General features: G+C 45.3%; 1 protein-coding gene across 5 annotated transcripts in view; it reads right to left on the reverse strand.

Annotated features, from left to right (window-relative positions):
* The window catches only part of ITPR1 (inositol 1,4,5-trisphosphate receptor type 1), a gene marked incomplete at both ends in the record, with an annotated part of 307,403 nt that overhangs the window by 32,365 nt on the left and 256,169 nt on the right, over nucleotides 1-18,869 (reverse strand). For all 5 annotated transcript variants that reach the window (XM_079713011.1, XM_079713008.1, XM_079713010.1 and 2 more), the window contains 3 exons: nucleotides 4,653-4,817; nucleotides 9,239-9,414; nucleotides 14,773-14,895. In XM_079713011.1, coding sequence (XP_079569137.1) covers nucleotides 4,653-4,817; nucleotides 9,239-9,414; nucleotides 14,773-14,895 — 464 coding nt within the window. The remainder of the gene's footprint in view (nucleotides 1-4,652; nucleotides 4,818-9,238; nucleotides 9,415-14,772; nucleotides 14,896-18,869) is intronic.

An 18,869-nucleotide genomic window follows, 5' to 3' on the forward strand; every position in this document is an offset into this window, starting at 1 on the left:
GTGGTAACACGCCAGGAAGCCTAAACCCTTCCTATGGCCCTGGTGGGGCAGAGACCCCCTGCGATTCACAGCGGGTTCACCATCTTGGTGCGCCCTCTGTCCAAGGGGCCTGCGCTTTGCAAGAACTTGGCTTCATAAGAAAGGGAGGCTCCCTGGAGGTACTCAGAGGTATGGGAGACCAGTAGCTGGTTTTCTAGGAACTACAGTCTCAGATATTTGGCTGGAGGGCTGGCGGAGAGCCATGAGAGAAGAGATGCATGGTGTTACTCTGGACCTGGGGGGACTAGCTTTCATATGGCCTCTGTGTGGACATCTGATCCTGTCCTGAAGGTCCTGCTTCCACCGTGGATTTGGGGAATGACTGTGCACAGCCAAATGAGTCAGGGGACAAGGGTGTGAATCCTGACTCTGCTTTTAACTTGTTGCAAGCTGTTGATCGGGCCATGAGACCTCTCTGGACCTCAGTCTCTGCATTGGTAAAATCAGTGGACTGAACTAGCTCATCTCCGAGTCCCTTCCAATATAGAATTTTACGTCTGAGTTCATCGTCTGCTCAAGTAGCCCCTCTGCCTCCATGAGGCCAGTCTGTGTCCTGAGACCAGTGTGAAGGGCACCGGGCAAAGGAGGACACTTAAAAGGAAGCAAGGAAGAGGCCTTTACTCGATACAAGAGTACAAAGGCTAATGTTGCTGTTAAGGTTGGTTAAATATTTTCCAGCAACCCACCATGAAGCAGCAAGTAAGAGCAACTTCAGACAACAAATGACACTTGTTTTCTGGGGCTAAGAACTGTAGAGATTATACAGCCCCCAAATCACTGAAATGACAAGTAACTTTTTCCTTTTCATTTAGCTATAATTTCTGATTTTAAAACAATGGACATATATCACTTAATAATAAGGAAAAACTTTCTTCTAATTAGAAAATTAGACAAGTTCAAGGGAGAAAACTTTGAAAACACAAAAAAGCACAAAGAAAAAACAAAAGTCACTAATAACCCCAATATCTATAGACATTTACTCAACAAATTCTCTCCTTCTGACCTTACTACATAATTGAAAAAAGTGTAAGTATGCATACGTATTTTTACAAAAATATTATACCGTAAGCTGGCATACAGTCCGCTTGCTTGGTAAAAAGAATCATGAACATTTTCATGTCAAAAAGATCACCTAGTTAAAGTACCTGCCTGGATGATAGCCTGATTGACAAACTCAGAAACTCTGTGAGGGTGTGATCAAAATAGATATTTTTTCAAATCTAAGTAAATAACTATCATCACAGCTCTGGTTAAAAATAAGCAGTGGTCTGACTTTCTGGATAATACCTTTTCTGTCTTCCTTCTGGTACTTTCACTCATTTTAGATTAGAGATTATTCGAATATGGTCCTGAGGTATTTATAGTCTCTTGATTTTGGGCAATATAGCTGCCACCTGTGTCTATATTTAATAAAAAGAACAATTAGATCTATTTGGATTTCTGAGACCTTTTTCATTTTATATCCATGGACCTTTGTTAAGGAAAGTTTTACTTCATTATGTTTTTAAGCTTTGTTTCTGTTATAATTTTTTCTGAGGAAAAAAATAATAAACCTTATGTCAGTTTCAAAAAAAAAAAAAAAAAAGATCACCTAGTATTCCAGTGTATGGAAAAACCACAGTCTACTCAACCAATATCTTTTCCTTTTTTAAACAGTCAAGATGTTTTCAATTATGTATCATTAAAAGTAATGCTGTGATGAACACCTCTGCATGTGCCTGTATATATACCTGTCCAGTTATATCTTTTTGGCAAGTTTCCAGAAATGGAACTGCTGGGTCAAATATTATAACACACAATATTGCTCCACTGCTTTCTGGAAAGGCTGTACCAATTTACCCATACCACTGTTAGAGAACGAGGCCCACTTTAGCGCACTCTCACTAGAAGTGGGCACGATCCTGCTTCTGAACCATTCCCAACATTACAGGTACAACACGGGGTCACGCTCGTGTTATAATCAGTATGTCACTGTTTGACATTAGAACACTTCCACGTTTACTGACCATCTGAATTTCTCCTTTTCTTACCTGCCTGCTAACGAACTTTGCACACTTTCATCTTGGGATGTTAATCGTTTGCTAAGGACACAACTTGAATGCAGGCTTGGGACCGGGTTCAGCCAGTCTCGGGGTGAACTTCAATTAGGCCACAGTCGCCCACCCTGCCTTTCCGCCCTGCTGGTGTAGAGCTTTCACGTGACATGTGGGTTTTCCCTGCTAGAGGTCTCTCTTCAATTCCTTCCTGTCACAGGCTTTCCTCACTTGTGGAATCATGTGAACGGTTTCAGTATTTTGTCTGTGGTTCCCAACAGACACGTTAAATACTGCTTTTGACACCAAAAGGAACACATCACTTGAAGTCACAGAAAGTCAAGGCCCAGATGGCTTAGAAACCCTGCAGAAGCACCTATAAGAAGCGGCCAACCCCAGTCTCATTTGACCCTGGTCAGTCTTTCTCCAAGTGCACTGAGCCGAGGTAGAATCCCCAGGAGCTCGGAGCCCCTCTGATCCTTCTGTGACAGGTGAGGGACGGGAAGGCAGGCACGCAGACTGCAATGTGAAATACCAGTTTCACCGAAGCAGGGACGTTTTCACAGGCTCAAATGAAAGGCAGCTCAGGGCCGTGCTTAAGCACTTAGACCCGGGGGTCAACAGAGCTGCGTCGCTGTCGTGGTCTCTGCCCCTGACTTGTGGTGCGACTCTGGGCAGGTGACCTGCCTCACCAGGCTCCACCTGGCCAGTGGTAATTTGCAGAGTTCGTCCGCCTCAAAGGTGGTCGTGAGAGGGGACAGAAAGAGCACACAGGGAACAGTAAGCGACAGTAACTATTCTTTTCTACACTGTGAGGCCCGTGAGGGCTGGGACGACACTGCCTCGTCTCACCGTGACACCCACCACGTCTAGTTCTGGCATCGGCTGGCACTGCCAATGACCAAAAGAAGACGATTTGATGAACAGAACAAGACACAGAGCCAACGGGATATAGATGGTCGGAAAAGTCATTCTCTGCCAGGGCGAGATGGCACTGAAGGGCACTCCCCTACCTCGTGGGAGAGACCCCTCAGCAGGGGTGGGAGAGACCCCGACTCAATTCTGCCTCCCCACTGAGAGAGGACAGGAATTTGTCAGGTTCCGGACTTGAGCCTCCCACACTCACAAACAGGAACCCCACCCAGGGGTGTTACTGCATGAGACAAAAAGGCTTAGAAATATACACAGAGCTCTAAAGATCTCTGATAGAGAGCGACCAAAATAGGGCACGTAATGGCCATCACAAGTGTATCCAGAGACCTCTTTGCCTAAAACCTCAAAGTACGGCCAGACCTATTTTAAAATGAGGGAAACGAATCCATATCCATATCCCGCAGTCTGCCAACAGCCACCACTAAAGGAAGGAGCTAATCCTGGAGGCCTCAGTGGTGCATCCTTGATGGTGTCTGGCTAGGAGAGGGGAGACAGGATGACAGAGACGGTAGTAACAGCCAGCCATCGCTCAGCATTTCTGTGGCGGTGCTGTTCTCAGACCCTGACACGCGAAGTAGCAGAAAATCCCTATGATGGCCCTGCCAGGAAGTGGACTGTTCTCCCCATTTCATAGATGGGGAAACTGAGGCACAGAGCAGTTAAGTCACCAGCCCGGAGACCACATGGACGGCAACTCCTGGAAGTGCCTTCCTTGCTCTGTTTTTTGCAAGTAAATCCCTCGTCGTTTCTTTTTTTTTTGGCTGCACCATGCGGTTTGTGGGATCTTAGTTCCCCAACCAGGGATCGGACCTGCACCCTTGGCAATGAAAGCGCACAGTCCTAACCATTGGACTGCCAGGGTATTCCCAAGTCCCTCGTCTTAAGTCAACCCTTAGGCCTTGATCATTTTTTATCATCAGAAACATTCTAATACTTCTTCTATTCCCTTTATGGATGGTTTTGCTCGCAGAAAGGTCAGTTTTATGCTTCCTGTCATTTGACATAGGTACAATGAAGTGGGTTTTTATCTACAACTCTACAGGTCAAGATTCCCTGTAATGACAGGAGAATAAGCAGATAGAGGTCTGTCATTTAAAAACCTGCTCAGGGGGAAAATAATGGAAAATCAAGACATTTAACCACTCGGCTCAGACTGGAACACAACTTCTGTTGAAAAGGTCTCCTGGATCAATAAATCTAGCAAGCTCATTGTTATGGGTCTTGGGTCTTTGAAAATGGCTCCTGTTCTTATTGGCACTACATGTTTTCACTGGAAAATGGATCCCATGAGAACTGTCAGAAGGTGATAGTCACAAAAACATTCTCCTTGTAAGTGCTGGCTGAGGCCAAGAAATCAGACAGACAAAGGTGCACATGGAGGCAACATCTCCTGACCCAGATGGCGGGCATCATCTATCATCATGATCATGCAGTGTGATCGTGCACTTCCTGGGTTCCTGATAGCTGACCTGCTCCCTGGGTAGCTTTCCTCTCCAGATGCCCCAAACGCTGTGTACAGGGCGGGCTATGACCTCGCAGACCAGGCACACCAGTCACCATGAAAAAGAGGGGTCTGTGAGGGGAGGAACGACAGAGGATGCTCTCCTAGTTGCCCACATGTAAAATCTTTCAACACCAGCAACTCACCAGCAAACTGTAGAAGAATTCATGGACGAAGAGCCCCATGGCGCAGATCAGCAGATATAGCAAATGATAAAGGAACTCAACATCCAGAACCATGGCTCGGTAGCCTCTGGTGAATGTTCCACAGTTGCCCACAAAGCTCATCAGAAAGATGATTTTATTGCAGACCTGACAACAATGACAGCAACAGTCAGATAAGCACGGACCAGGCCGAACTCGAGACTCTTCACGAGAGCCGAGGGCAGTTTGCCCCCAAGCGTGTCTCAGCGCCTGTGCCCAAACCAAAGCTTCCTTTTGCACCCAGGGCCCACCGAACGCGCGGAGAACTGTTCTGCGGATCAAAGTCATTTCATTACTTTGCTTTTCAGGCATACTGCAAGTTAATGTGACAGTCAAATAACTTCATGTGCAACACTAATCAAGTGGCATTTGTAAGTGACACAAACAAAATTAACACGTACTGAAATTATGATTTTCAAGATGAGATATGAATCATTTCTAACATCCTTACATGAGTTAGTCAAACACAGAAGTCACCTCAATCCACGAACCCTGTGATCAGCATGATTAAAAGTGTTTTCTAACTTTCTGTTACATTCTAGGCATTAGAGGGTTGCAATTTAATGAGAAGCAGCCAGCTCTTGTCATCCACTGCTCCTAATTTTACAGGGAAAATGAGAATTCTCTTGGGGTGGGCAGGGGAAAGTAAGTGACTTCTGGATGAGTTCTATTCCCCTGCCCCCTTTCTGGGAATAACTTCTTTTTTTTTTTTTTTCTTTTGGTGATGAAAGTTAAATTTATTGTGGTATTCATTTTGTAACTCATATACATATCAAATCAAAATGTTGTACACCTGAAACTAATACAATATTATATGTCAATTACATCTCAATAAAAAGTTAAAAAATTATGAAAAGTATGTAACCTTATTAATAAGCAAAGAAATGTGATTTTCCTGATTTCTTCCTTTTCATAAACTCATGTTTCATTGAAATAGTCATATACATATGGTAAAAGTAATAGCATTTTTTCCCAATAGCATAAAAGAGTATAAAGAATAAATGTAAGTCTCCCTCCCAACCTATACTATCAGATCCCCTCCCGCTCTCCAAGAAGACTACTCTTATCCCCCAGAAGGAGCCACACTGGGGCCTCGTAAAGTACCAACGCTTGGTCCTTCTTGGGTTGGGAATAACTTCTATTTTTCCTCTGGGAATCCATCCCTTCCCATGTATCGGTCCTTGAGGTCTGGGTGGGGCTCCATCCTGGCCAGTCGGAATTATGGCAATCCCCTGGCGACGACTGGTTCACGGATGGGCACGTGACCAAATAGAGTCAATGACACCCACTGAGATCCTTCCTGGGACTGCAGCGTAAGACAACTTTGTTCTTTACCCCTGACCTTGGACCTGACAGAAAGTGAGCTCTGAGGCTGCTGGCATCCATCCTGCATTACCATGGAGCCCAAGGGTACCACCAGCACCGAACCAAAACAGAGGAACTGAGCCCTGACGCTACTGTCCAGCCTCCTGAATTCAGCTACACCTGAAGCCAGGGCCTAGGATTCTCAGTCACATTTTCTCCTTTGCTTATATTAGCGTGGATTAGGTTTTCTGACCCCTGCAACTGAAGGCTGACCTACTGTATAACAGAGTCCCACCTTTGAGAGAAACCCCATGACTGAAGTCTGCCTATAGCAACATGCTGCTAGAAAAACCCGAATCAGGAGAAAGGTGGAGAGAATGCGCTTCGGCTGCACTTGGTAAAACCATCTCCTGCTACCCGAGCTAGCTTGGCCACAGGTGCTGGGGAAGCGGTGCCAGTTAATCTGGTGGGTCAGTGCAAGCGAGCTTCTCGGCAATCAGATAAGGGGGGAAGCCAACACCCATGGAGAAGGTTCGGCTTTCTCAGACAGGCTAACCTTTCAATCCACCAGGTCTTTTTCTTCTAATATTCTAAACTTTGCCAGTGTAGGGTCTTTTTTAGGGTGAGAAAGCATCATTCATTCTGAAAGAACTGTGTTGCTGGGGTTTCAGAGAGGGGAAAAAAAAAAAAAGGCCACGCTCTGGTTGACATTCCAGGACCCCACACCAGCCCAGGCACCTGCGGTATTAACAACAGAGCAGTCCACTTCACCTGAGTCCACTCTCCCCTTTAACTTCCGCCCCCGTTTTCTCTGTTGCTTCACCAGCAACTGTCTCCTATTCATGGTCTTAGTCTGCTGTCCCCACGTCCTACGGACCCCACTTTGGTTAGTGTCAGATGTGGCTTTTGGTCCCAGCTCTCTACCGCAGCAGCTCTCCCCACGTCCCCAGGGATTCTCCAGGGCACACACAGCCGTCTTGCCCTGTCCACTCCTAGCACCCAACCCCAGCTCCTGCAGCACCCTTCTCACCACCGTCCCTGCACGTGGCTGCCAGGATACCACCCTGGGCTGTTTCCCCAGCTCTTAGATCTCCAACATTCCTTCACTGTGTGTCCACAGCTGCTATTCCTTCTCCCATTGCTGCATGTAAACGTTCCTCTTTTGTTATCCCCTCTGAGTAATTGTTTACTGTTTCAGCTTCCCCACCCCACCCCCCACCCCCGAGCTAATGGTATTATGAATGGTCATTAATCATCCAAACGGAGTCTTTCTCCCAACTGATTTATGTTAAAGAGAAAACTATGGAATGATCAAAGGCCAGAGAAACAAAAGAATTAACTCGCAGAAGACAACCTCTAAAATACTGAGTGTTTTTTCCTTTTACTTATTTGTTTCTCCTGTATTTCTTTCTTAAAAAGCTTCCTCTCACTGCAGGTGAAGCCTGCATTTCCTGCTTCAACGCTGATGGGGCTCTGTCCTTCTGGTCATGCCCGATTTCCAAACATCAGACCCAACATTAATAGCTTGTCTTGTTACCCCAAGCCCAGTGAGCCAACAATTTTGGTCTATTTTCACCCTGAAAACCAGGTCCTGCATGACTTCGTTTTAGCTGGAGGCATCATTCTTCTCCCAGCCTCCCGTGACTAAAAACCTGGAGCTATACTTGCCTCCTTCATCACCCAGTCAAGACAGTGATACCTTCTTTGCCTGGAGAAAAGGACCCAGACCAAGCCCCGCACTGCTTTCAGGCTAAGGCTCAGACCCTGCGCCCACCACCTGTCACTGTTCCCTCCGAAGCTCTGACATGTGTACCTTCCTTCTTCTCCGTTATGACCAAGATGCAGGCTCGTCACACGTAACTGAAAGCCCTGCTAGAGGCCCTAACTGGTCCCCCAACCCCCTGCTCAAATCCGTGTATATTCATGCCACTACCAAGGGAATTTTCTCAACCACTGAATTGAGAAAAACCCTGAATCATTTCCCACTATTGGGAATAGAATTTCCCAACTTATATTCTATACAACACTAATTCCAAGTGATACTTTACAAAAAACGTGGGCAAATAAGTTCGGGAAACACGAATACCCGGTGTCCCTTTCTTACAGATTCATAACCCGTATCAGCATGTTAAAGTCTCAGAAATGCTGCCGTGAAAAACCTTTCATGTTGCTTAACCCAGCATTTCGCGCATGGATTTGACCAAGGAACGCTCTTGTCACCTAAGGTTTATCAACTTGGAACACGCTGCCCTGGAGGATGAAGCCCCAGTGCGTCTTCCTGAAATGCAGGGCCCAGGTTCCCTGTACAGGATCAGGCCCTGCGTGTCAGTACGTGAGCCACAGAGGAGGCGAAGCGCAACGGGTGGCCGTCTCCTGAGCAGGCCCGGGCTTCCCTCGCCGCTGTGGCCTGTGGGGAAGATGCTCTGCTCAACCCCTGCTTCCTGGCCCCACTGTCTCCATTCTTTAAGAACAGCCACTGGGGGACATTTATGATTGCCCTCAATTACTGGGTTTACCTTTTTTGCAGTATCACTTCCACTTTTGAACAGTGACCTCAGTTTCCTTATACACTCAGGGCAGAAACCTCTGGAAGGCAGTTTTAGATCCCCACATGTCCCAATTTGTTCCTTTTTTTCACCAGGAAACCTCTCCAATTTATGGCTTTATATCAGCTGTGTCCATTTCCTAGGAATTCCGCAGATGGAGCCGGCACCTACCCGTCCACAGCGGTGAAACAGCATTTCCAAATGTCACTACTGACTTTGAGGTGACTCTCCTTGATTCTCCTCTTACCTCTCCCTCTGCTCCATCTCTGTCAACAGTTCCTCTTGCTTCTCTGCGGTCCTCACCAGAACTGGGTGCTGTGTTAACATTCGGTCATTTGACTTACTGGCTCAAATCTCTCGTCCTAGCACACCTTTGACCTGATTGGCAAAACTAACCCAGATCTCAACTTCTCTCCCTTTGTCTGCCTAATTCTGAGAGGAATATTCCCTGAAAATGAGACTGCCGGTGCCCGGAGAGTACGTTAAGAGGTTCACCGTCTCGTGAGGCGGGGAAGAGGGAGACGGCCACCCGCAGCTCTCCTTGCTTCCACTATTTTAACAGTTGACCCAGATAATATTTTTCGGCACCGGAAGCACAGGCCAAGATTCTGGAGAGGACGGAAGGCATTCCTACTTGTATGTAAACAAAAAAGTGGCGATGAAGGTATTCATACTTACGTTGAAAGCTCCCAGAAGAAACAACGTGGGTTGTAACCCGACCGAAAATATCAACCGGAGAATTGTGGAAGCGATTAAGGCCCGGATGCCGTGGGGCTTGGGGAGGGCAATGACAATGGCCAGAGATATGAGCATGGCTGTCCACAGCAGCCCTGACCAGTGTGGCTCCAAGGTTCCTGGAAAGACAAGGCAGGGCTCTCAGAGATCAGAGCTTTCACCGGGTACAGGTGACAGTCCAAAACAGGTGTAACGTCATTTTCTTCAACCACCTCTCTGGCCTCGTGTGTCCCAACCCTCACGTCCAGTTCTCTGCCCCCGACGTAACCAATCACACCCATGTTCCCTTACCTGCAAGCCTTCTACTGATACATGTTCCTTCTACCTGGGAAATTCTCTCCCTTTCCCACTCGTGTTAAGTCTTAGCTTCGATGTCACCTCTTCTAGGAAGTCTCCTCCTCACAAAACATGCCAGGTGCTCCTTCCTTCTCTGATTCTTGTACCCCTGGTCATCCCTAGGGGACACTGTTCTCTAGCGGTCACTGCCCCCTCCCTAAACCCCATCCCCACCAGACTCCAAATTCCCCAAGGGAAGCACTGGGCACCCAGTAGGCACCCATCAAATGAGTTTGTTCCATGAGCAAAACTCATACATGTGTCACACTTTACTCTTAGGGGAGGCGAGCTGGAAGAATAAACTTCTAATTTCTATTAAAAGTATGCTAAGGAAAATTGCAGGTCCCCTGCCTGCATCCGATTTCTTCAAGGCAAGGAGGAAGGCAACTTCCGTATCATTAGCATCATCCTACAATTAGATTATCCTTGTAGTCAAAGAGCTTCTACCAGTTTTTGTCATCTCTTGCTATTGCAAGTTCTATTTAGAGTGTCCCACGAGACGGCTTGGTTATATAACATGAGCCAACAGGGCTAAAAATAAGGTTCTGTAAAACACTCATTAAAAAAAAAAACACCCCTATTTCAAATGCTGTCACATTTTGAGTTTCCTTCAGATGTAAACAAGTAGCACTACATGATTAAGGCCACTTATATAAAGGAGTTTCAATTCTCCAGAACTGCCGGGATTGAAGCGCCGCCCGGGAAAGAGACGCCCTGGCAGGTTCCAGCTCTTCCACGAGCCTGCTGGCTGTCCTAGTTCATTTCGTCCACACCTGCTGAGACTCACTTTCTCTCTGAAAACGGTTCCCCTAACCCCAGCCACCTACCTCTTCCCTTTGGATATCCTTCAAAGGTAAACCTCATTAGGAATGGGCACCGAAAGGCAGAAGCTTCTCAGAATTCAGGAAGGAGTGCATATTGGGGCCTAGGTGTCCCTTGCTGTGCATTTAACAATTGTGAGATATTGTATTAAGCCATTTACGCTGATTATCATTTATTTAACCCTCTTGATCACCCTATGAGGTTGCTGTTATCATCTCCATTTTACCCCAGAGGAAACGGCATCTTGGGCTAAGTATCTTGCCTAAGGTGACACAGCATATACCAGGAGTATATACGCCCCTGGAGGAATGGTCCTTAACGATCATTAAAAAAAAAAAATCCATCCGTTTTAAAGTGCACATTTTGATGACTTCTGGCAGTGTGTATAGTCATAGGACCTCATGTAACTGCCAACACAATCAAAATATAAACAACTTCATCACCCTAAGAGGTTTCCTTGTGCCCTTTGCAACTGATGCCTTCCCCCATCTCCAATGCCAGGCAAATATGGACCTGCTTTCTACCACTGCAGCTTTGCATTTTCCAGAATTTCATGAAATGAGAAAAATAGTCATATTTGTAGGTAGTCTTTTTAATTCTTTCACTTAACAAAATTTTTAAGATCCATTCAGGTTACTGTGTATATTAATAGTTTGTTCTTTCTATTGCTGAATAGTATTCTGTAATATGAATATACCACCATTGATTTATCCACTTAACAATTAATGGATATTTGGGCTGTTTCCAGTTTGGAGTTGCTACAAATAATGCTACTGGAAACAACCAAGTACAAATCTTGGGGTGGGTGTATGTTCTCACTTCTCTTGGACAAAAACATGGAAGTAGATTTTGGGATCCTAAGTACATGCTTAACTTTAGAAGACCTAACCATACTGTTTTCCAAACTGATGGTACCATTTTCCCTTCCCATCAGTAATATATGGGAGTTCCACTTGCTCCACATCATCACCAATACTTGGTATGGTCAGTTTTTCTAATTTTAACCATTCTAGTAGGTTTCTAGTAATGTGTCATGGTGGTTTTCATTTGCATTTCTCTAATAACTACTGATGCTGAATATCTTTTTATGTGCTTCTTGGCCATTCATATGTCTTTTTTGTGTGAAGTAACTGATCAAATCTTCTGCCCACTGTTTTAATTAGGAAATCTTTTTATTGTTGAGTTGTAAGAGTTCTTTATATATTCTGGATATAAGCCTTTTGTCTGATGTATGATTTGTAAGTATTTTCTCCCAGCCTGTGGCTTGCCTTTCATTTTCTTAAGCACTTGATTATCATCTTAAACTGCTCTTAAGAGCTCAGTGTAATAAATGTGACCAGTACAACACATGTACTCAAATCCTGAAGGGGACAATATAAAAACCTGCTGTCTTCCCACTATAAAAACAGAGGTGAAAATTAATGCTAGATTCCAAATAAACAATTATAGAAAGACTTCTTTGAGACAACTGGAGAAACATGAATATGGACAGGCTATGACATGATTTACTGTTAGTTTTGTTAGATATGATAATGGTATGGTGATTATACACATTTTAAAATATTCTTAGAAGTTACAGATGCACAGTGAAATATCTATGGGCAAAATGACAAGATGTCTAGACTTCTTTAAAATCTTGCAGAAAATACAGTAGGAGTATAAATGAAACAAAACTGGCAAAATGTTGGTAATTGTTAAAGCTGGGCTTATGGGTATTTGGCAGCTTATTATACTGTTCTTTCTACTTGTCTATATATTTGAAATTCTCAACAGTAAGAAAGTTTAAAAAGTAGTACTTTATGTGCTTTAATCATCATGCCATGTTTACAAATTCAGTATGAAATCTGAAGATGCCCAATTTTCATCCTTTTCAAAGACGCTGTGACTCATCAGTTCTGATAAAGGGGGAAAATGATACTTCTAAAAGGGAGCTTTTAAGGCCACAGTGTCCTTGGCAGCCACAAGCCTTGGAAGTCACAGAGCCACATCGGCACACATAGCAAGGTAATTACACACCTGAAAGAGGGACATTTTGGAAATCCTGGTTTCAGGATTCAATGAGCAGAAATATTGCTCTCAAAGAAATACTTTCAGGTAACCAATCAGATTTTGTTTCTAGACCGGGCTAACACAACCCTCCTCTTGAAGATGGTCAACAGTGAGTACAGAAGATGCCCCTGACACATCTTCCAAAAGAAAAAAATAAATCCCTCTGAGTGAGTGGATGTGTTTGAGGTGATCTCAGTCACTGCATAATGGAAAGGGCTTCCTTAGGTTGGATCAACCTTGTTCTCTCCAAGGACATCTAATTACATTTTCTGTTGAGCCTATCTGCATGAAGTTCTAAAGCCAATGCTGCCAAAACAGAAAGCCAGGGTTGATGCCACCTTGAGTGCCACCACTGTAAAGTTGGAAGGACCTTTAAGAATCATTGCATCCAGTAGTTCTTGAACTTGGATGGGCAAGAAACAGGATGCTCCAGAGATCCTGACTAGGTCAGCAACTATCTTCTCCTGACCTCTACAGGAATTTCCAAATCCACACCTAGGTTTCACAACTACTGGTTCAATTTAAGCACCTCTTAACACAGAGGATAAGGAGAACTAATTGAAATGGCTCGCCCAGAGTCACGTGGCAGGTTGAGTGGCAGAGCCAGGCCTAGACACGAAGTCTGGACTTTGTAAATCTAGCTGTTCCACTGGACGAGGCTTATCATTGAAGAGGAGAGAGGTGTCAATGAACTGGCCCCAGCACTGGCCTCAAAACTGCCACAAGTGACCAGCGAAGAAAATGGCCAAGATATATTAAAAAAATCAATTTTAAATATTTTTAAAGAAGTGGAGGGTAAAATGAAAACACATCCAAAGTAACAGTTGAAGAATCTGCTATGAGGTGCACAACAGCTCCCCAGAGGTGAAGCGAGGCCTGGGCTCCGTCCCCTCCACCTAAGCCCTTGGTTGACCACTTTGCGCTCTGACCTCTGCTGACTGGCAGCCTGATGAAGGCAGACGTCCCCCAGGGGGAGCACCCTGCAGCCCTGTGGACCTGCCCAACTTTGCAGCCAAGGACACTTATGATTCCTGATATTGCATTTTAAAGGAAAATGCCCCTTGGGCTTGTGTTTAAGTACGGCTTTTGGGGGGAGAAACATCACTTAAATGGAGCCTTCAACATAGCTTCAGGCCAAACAGAAAAGCTAACGCCTCAAATGGGTAAGTTAGACACATCACAGAACATACGACCACTTTCAAATCTGACCTTAAATTTACTTCCATTACGTTTATGACATCTGCATTATTAAATCCAGAGCTGAGCCTGGAATTTACCTCTGCACTGTTCCTGGGTTTTTTTTGTTGTTTTTTGGTCTTACTTTTGGGCTCTTCATCCCATTATGTTTCACACAAGGTGGCTCCTGGCAGGTTGTGACATACATATGGGAGGTGATCTGCCAAAAAGCTCTGATGAGAAATTGAGCTGAAAAGTAGGCCTCCCAGGAGGCTGTAGCAGGTGTCAGAAAAGTAGGCCATAGATGTTTAATAGAAGAGGAGCTTCCGCCAACCCCCAGAACCCCACACGCATAAATGTCTCCAGAGAGCTGTTACGCAAACCGGGAGCCCCAAACAGAAAAATGCCCCTCCTGAACGGCTTGCCTTTTCTCAGCAAAATGTGCAGAATGTGCATACAGATGACTGGAAGGAGACAGTGGTGGGGGAAATCTATCAAGACCATGGACAGCACGTTTCATTATGTGAATAATGGCATGTAGCTCTTAATAGACTAAACAGCAAGGATGTGCAGTCTGCAGTCACTCAAGCCCTGCCTCACCCTACCTCTTGTCAAAAAAAAAAAAAAAATTCCAGAGATTTCTTACCAATTCTTTAGCCTGAAATCAATTTCACAAGTATGGCATGGGAAAAAAACATCTACTGGATTGAGCATCAAAATATCTATGTGCTAGGGTTAGCTCGGTCGCTAACTGGCTGTGTGACTTTGGCTAAATCTCTCAGCTTCTCTGGCAAACAGTTTCCCAACATATAAAACAAGGAGGCTGACTAAGATGAACTCTTACAGTTTTAATACTGTATATAGCTTCCTCTCTTTCTTTCCTGGTAAATAAATACGGACATACGATTTATATTATTTCAAGTTAGATTTAAAAATAAACCCATGGTAAAAGCTACACTCTCATTCGGTCTGAAAATGGGTAACTGGGATCCCATCACTTGCACCAGTACTTCCAGGGGTCACGTTTAAGATGCAAGTCACAGCCTTCCTGCTGCTTCTGGAATTTTCCTGGAAATTAAAGATATGGGTGGTACCTCCTCGGACTCCTTTAAATGGGTAGAAAAAGGCCACAAGCAGATTCATCAGGACAGCCAGGTTGAACGAAATGCTGCTCCAGAAAGACATGTTGCGGGCACACCAATACAGAACGGGCTGGGCTGTGGAAACAAGGAAAGAGCCCCGTGAGGTGCAAGACTGCAAAAGTCAGAACACTGGGAACCCACATGGCCCTCCCGCTCCACCCCTACAAGTCCACTTTTGTTCCCAGTTTTTACCACAACAGTAAAAACGATCGTTTGTTTTGAGGGTGACTCATAGGCTCAGAACGACACCAGATTGGTTTGTTTCTGTTTAGAGGACTTACTGGAACAGAAGATGTATTGGGGGCTACGAAGGAGAAGAAAGGGGAAACGTTGGAGCATCTAAAAACCCTGCGTGCCCTTGTCAACACCATCAGTTATGGAATCTTGGGGGTTATCCAGGGTTCATGCGCCGAGTCCTCAGTTGCCCCTGGGGTGCTGGGACTGAAGGAGATGCCTGAGGAGACCCGAAAATTCAATGAGACTTTGAGAAGTGGGGGGCGCTGGTTGTGGGGGCGGGACACACAGCATTCAGAGTTGGCCCAGCTGGGCCCCAGGCTAGGAACAACGTTACCTCTTCCACACTCTTCCCTTGCTCGAAATTCTTCACCAACTCACTGGTGACTAAAAGCAAGATAATGATCCCTTTCCCAACACCAGGTCATCTGCCATGTTCCTGAAGTCTGGGGATCATTCTTGGCGGGGCGGGCAGAGGAACTGGGAGTGGGACTTCTGCGTGGACGGTCAGCAGTGGAGCACCCATTTGCAAAGGCTACAGTAGAGAAAGGATGTGGAACCAAAGCCCTCACAAAGGGCGAGAGACCCTTGAGACAGTGCTGCCATCTTAATCCATTGTTACCGACAGTTGATACCACACTGGCTGCATCTCAGCAGGAGGAGAACAAGCCGGTGACCACAGTGTGTGCACTGGTGTTTCCTTTTCCTCTGAACTCTTCAGTGGTGCCTTACACTTAGGATGATGCTCAAAAACAGGTATGGCAGGAATAATTCCCATCTCCACGCCAGAGGCAAAGTTTCCAAAAGACAGTCTCATTCAACATTATCCCCCTCCAAAGAAAAGTGTGGAGTATGTGAAAATGGATCTCTAGCGTGTTATTTCTCTTTCCCAATGAAGTCATCATTTAACTTTAGGACAGGGACAAATCCAATGACTCGAACGATGCCTATAGCAGTAGCCAAGCCTCTGGAAGCTTCTATCCAAAATAAAGTTATGGCATAATTAAACAGAGCCCTGGATATTTTAATAACTCCTCATCTCATGTTTGCACTTGGTAAGACACCATGTTTCCAAACTGTAGAGTTTTAGAGCTATAAGCATCATCTAGTTTAAAAGATCTCATTTTATAGATGAGGGAAACTGAGGCCCAGCAGAGGATAGAAGGCATGGAGATCTCATTCCCCAGCTCAGAGTCCCGCTGGGCTCAGTGACAGGGACAAAGTGAAGTGGCTCATGTCACCTTTCAGTGGAGGAGCCGACCAGGAATCAGTCCCACTTATAGTTAATGAATGACTTTTTCATAAGTTAATTGCCAAAGCAAGTTTAAGATGAGAAATCACCCATTCTGTAGACAATGGCTAGTGGTGTTTCTTCTGGGACTGAAGCCCATTTCTGATCTGAATATGAAAACTCCAGAGAGCACAGAAGAGACACATGGCAAGGATGGCAAAGGGCTGAAAACCGTTGAAGCTGAGTGATGGTTTCACCGGAATTTACAAAATCCTCCCCACATCAGTGTATGTATAACAGACAAAAAGGCAGGAAATGGCAGGGCTCGGTGATGGGTAAGACAGAATTCTCTTCAGAGGAGCCCTCAATACTAAGTGTGAGAGTAGCTGCTGTATGACGGTCTTCAACTATGGCAGACAGTTCACAAATCTTACTTTTATAAGGCTATAACATTGTACTTAAGTTGTGGTGTCACTCTGAATATGAACAAACATTCTGTCCTTCAAGTCAATTGGGTATCTACGCAGGTGCAAGAAGACAGGGTACCATGATCCCAGATGGGCAGGGCAATTTAAATAACTGCACCTGGGGCATCTCTTGGTAACCCTCTTCCCTAGTTTGTTTGTTTGTTTTTAAGGAACTGGGGCTTGCGTGAGGACTTGGACCCCATGTGCATATAGCAAGAGAATTTCCCACTCTACTCTGGTGAGTGTAATAAACCATGAGGGTAAACTCCACGTAATATCACATAACAAAGTGTCAGCATGTGCAACTCTGCCTCAATTTCCTTTCACTATCTTCTAGTTTTCTTAGCCCAGGGTTTTCTCGTCACTGGGGCCAGGATCTTCAGGTGAAGATGTCAGACAGGCACAGTGGACAGAGGATGCGAACGCACAGAATGGGTGTGTGCATGTGTGTGCGTGTGTGTGCGTGTGTGTATGTGTGTGTTTTGAGGAGAGCAGGGAAGAGGGTTTCAAGAGAGCCCAGGACCTGAGTATCTTAATACTTGCAGAAGAAAAGATGAAGCGATCCGAGTCTCAGACAGACCTTACTGTGTACCTGAGCCCTAGCTACAGATTCTCCAAAGCGCAGATGATTCTCTGTGATCCTTTCAGGAAAAGGAAGAGGAGCTTCATGAATAAGCCACAGAAATCTTTTCTGCAGATTTATTAGAAGAGAAATAAGCTACATAGAGAAGAAAATATATTTCATTTCATTGCACCTCTGAGTACATCTCTCCCCTTCCTAAATATGCAAATCATGTTTAATTCCGTTATTACTTTCAATTTTTCTCTTACCACAGAAAGCTATGAAGCCAATTAAAATCTCTCAGTTGACAGCCATAGCTGTGTTTAAGCTTCACTGAAACAAAAACTGTTTTTGAAACAAAGACAGACTTAGTAAGAGAAGGTATTAGCTACAATGCAACATAAATCTTGGAATGATGAGGTGGCCATTCTGCAATCAATCAAACAATCAGGTAGTCTTAATTCCCCACTTTACAGGTGAGGGCCTAGAAGAAGTTAAGTCATCTGCCCAGAGCCACGGAGTCAGGGGGTGGCAGAAGGCGCACGGAATTCAGATCTCCCACCTCTTGGGGCTGAGGTCTTCCTGTTATGCCAGGCTGACGACAACATCTCAGGGATGACCAGGTATCTCACCTCATCATAAAAGGTGAAAAACCCTTCTTTCAGTTCATAAGCCCCACTGGACAGCCTATTTTATATACCTATTTGATAACACAATTCTGAGAGAATGAATATATCTGACCAGTCTTAGTACTTACTAGACCCATACATTGGTAAGGGTGAAATCACCATTTTAATAACTATTTTGGAGGTTTGGATACACGAATTCAGGATCGTCCCCTAAAGCTGGAATTATGGACTATTTCAGTGAGGAGCAAAATCAACAAATAAGAGGAACTTCCCTTCTATTTAATGGAATAGCTGAAAACACAAGAGTACACGACGGATGGGGTCTATGTCTACCTTTCTGGGTATCTCTTTTATCCTACTGCCCAAGCATGCTGCTGTGTAGACATTCAACACTACTGACAATGCTTGAGCTGGAGGAGCTTAGATCAAACCCACAGAAGCTACGAGGACACACAGAGAGTGGGGCAACTTGTCCCCTAGGTCTTCTGAGGGCCACACCAAGGAGGACACGCACACTGTTCTGCTAAAGGTGGTCCAGACGCCAAGCATGGGGCTGGGTGAGGAATGGGTCGGCTCAGCAAAACATATGATAATGCTTTAAAGTGCCGGACGATGAGATGCCCCTTAGACGTCAGGGAAGATGGAGTGGGAGTGAGGTGAGAACAGCGCCCCCTGGCCAGCCTGCTTGCACAAGCCCCTCGGACACCAACCGAATCTGGGGAGGCAGGGAGCAAAGCAGTGCAGTGGAAGCAGTAGAGGAGGCTGGTCTGTGCCAGCCCAGGCTGGTAGGGGCGGAAGAGGACAAAAGCGTCCAGAAACTGACCTCTAGCCCAGCTTCCCCTCACCGCAGCAGGAGCCCCAGTGATCACAACTGCAGCTGGAATCCAGGGTTTCAAATAAAAATCCTGGCTCCTGACTAACAGACA

This window comes from Hyperoodon ampullatus (genome assembly GCF_949752795.1).
Source record: "Hyperoodon ampullatus genome assembly, chromosome: 10".
In the NCBI taxonomy this organism is placed as follows: Eukaryota; Metazoa; Chordata; class Mammalia; order Artiodactyla; family Ziphiidae; genus Hyperoodon; species Hyperoodon ampullatus.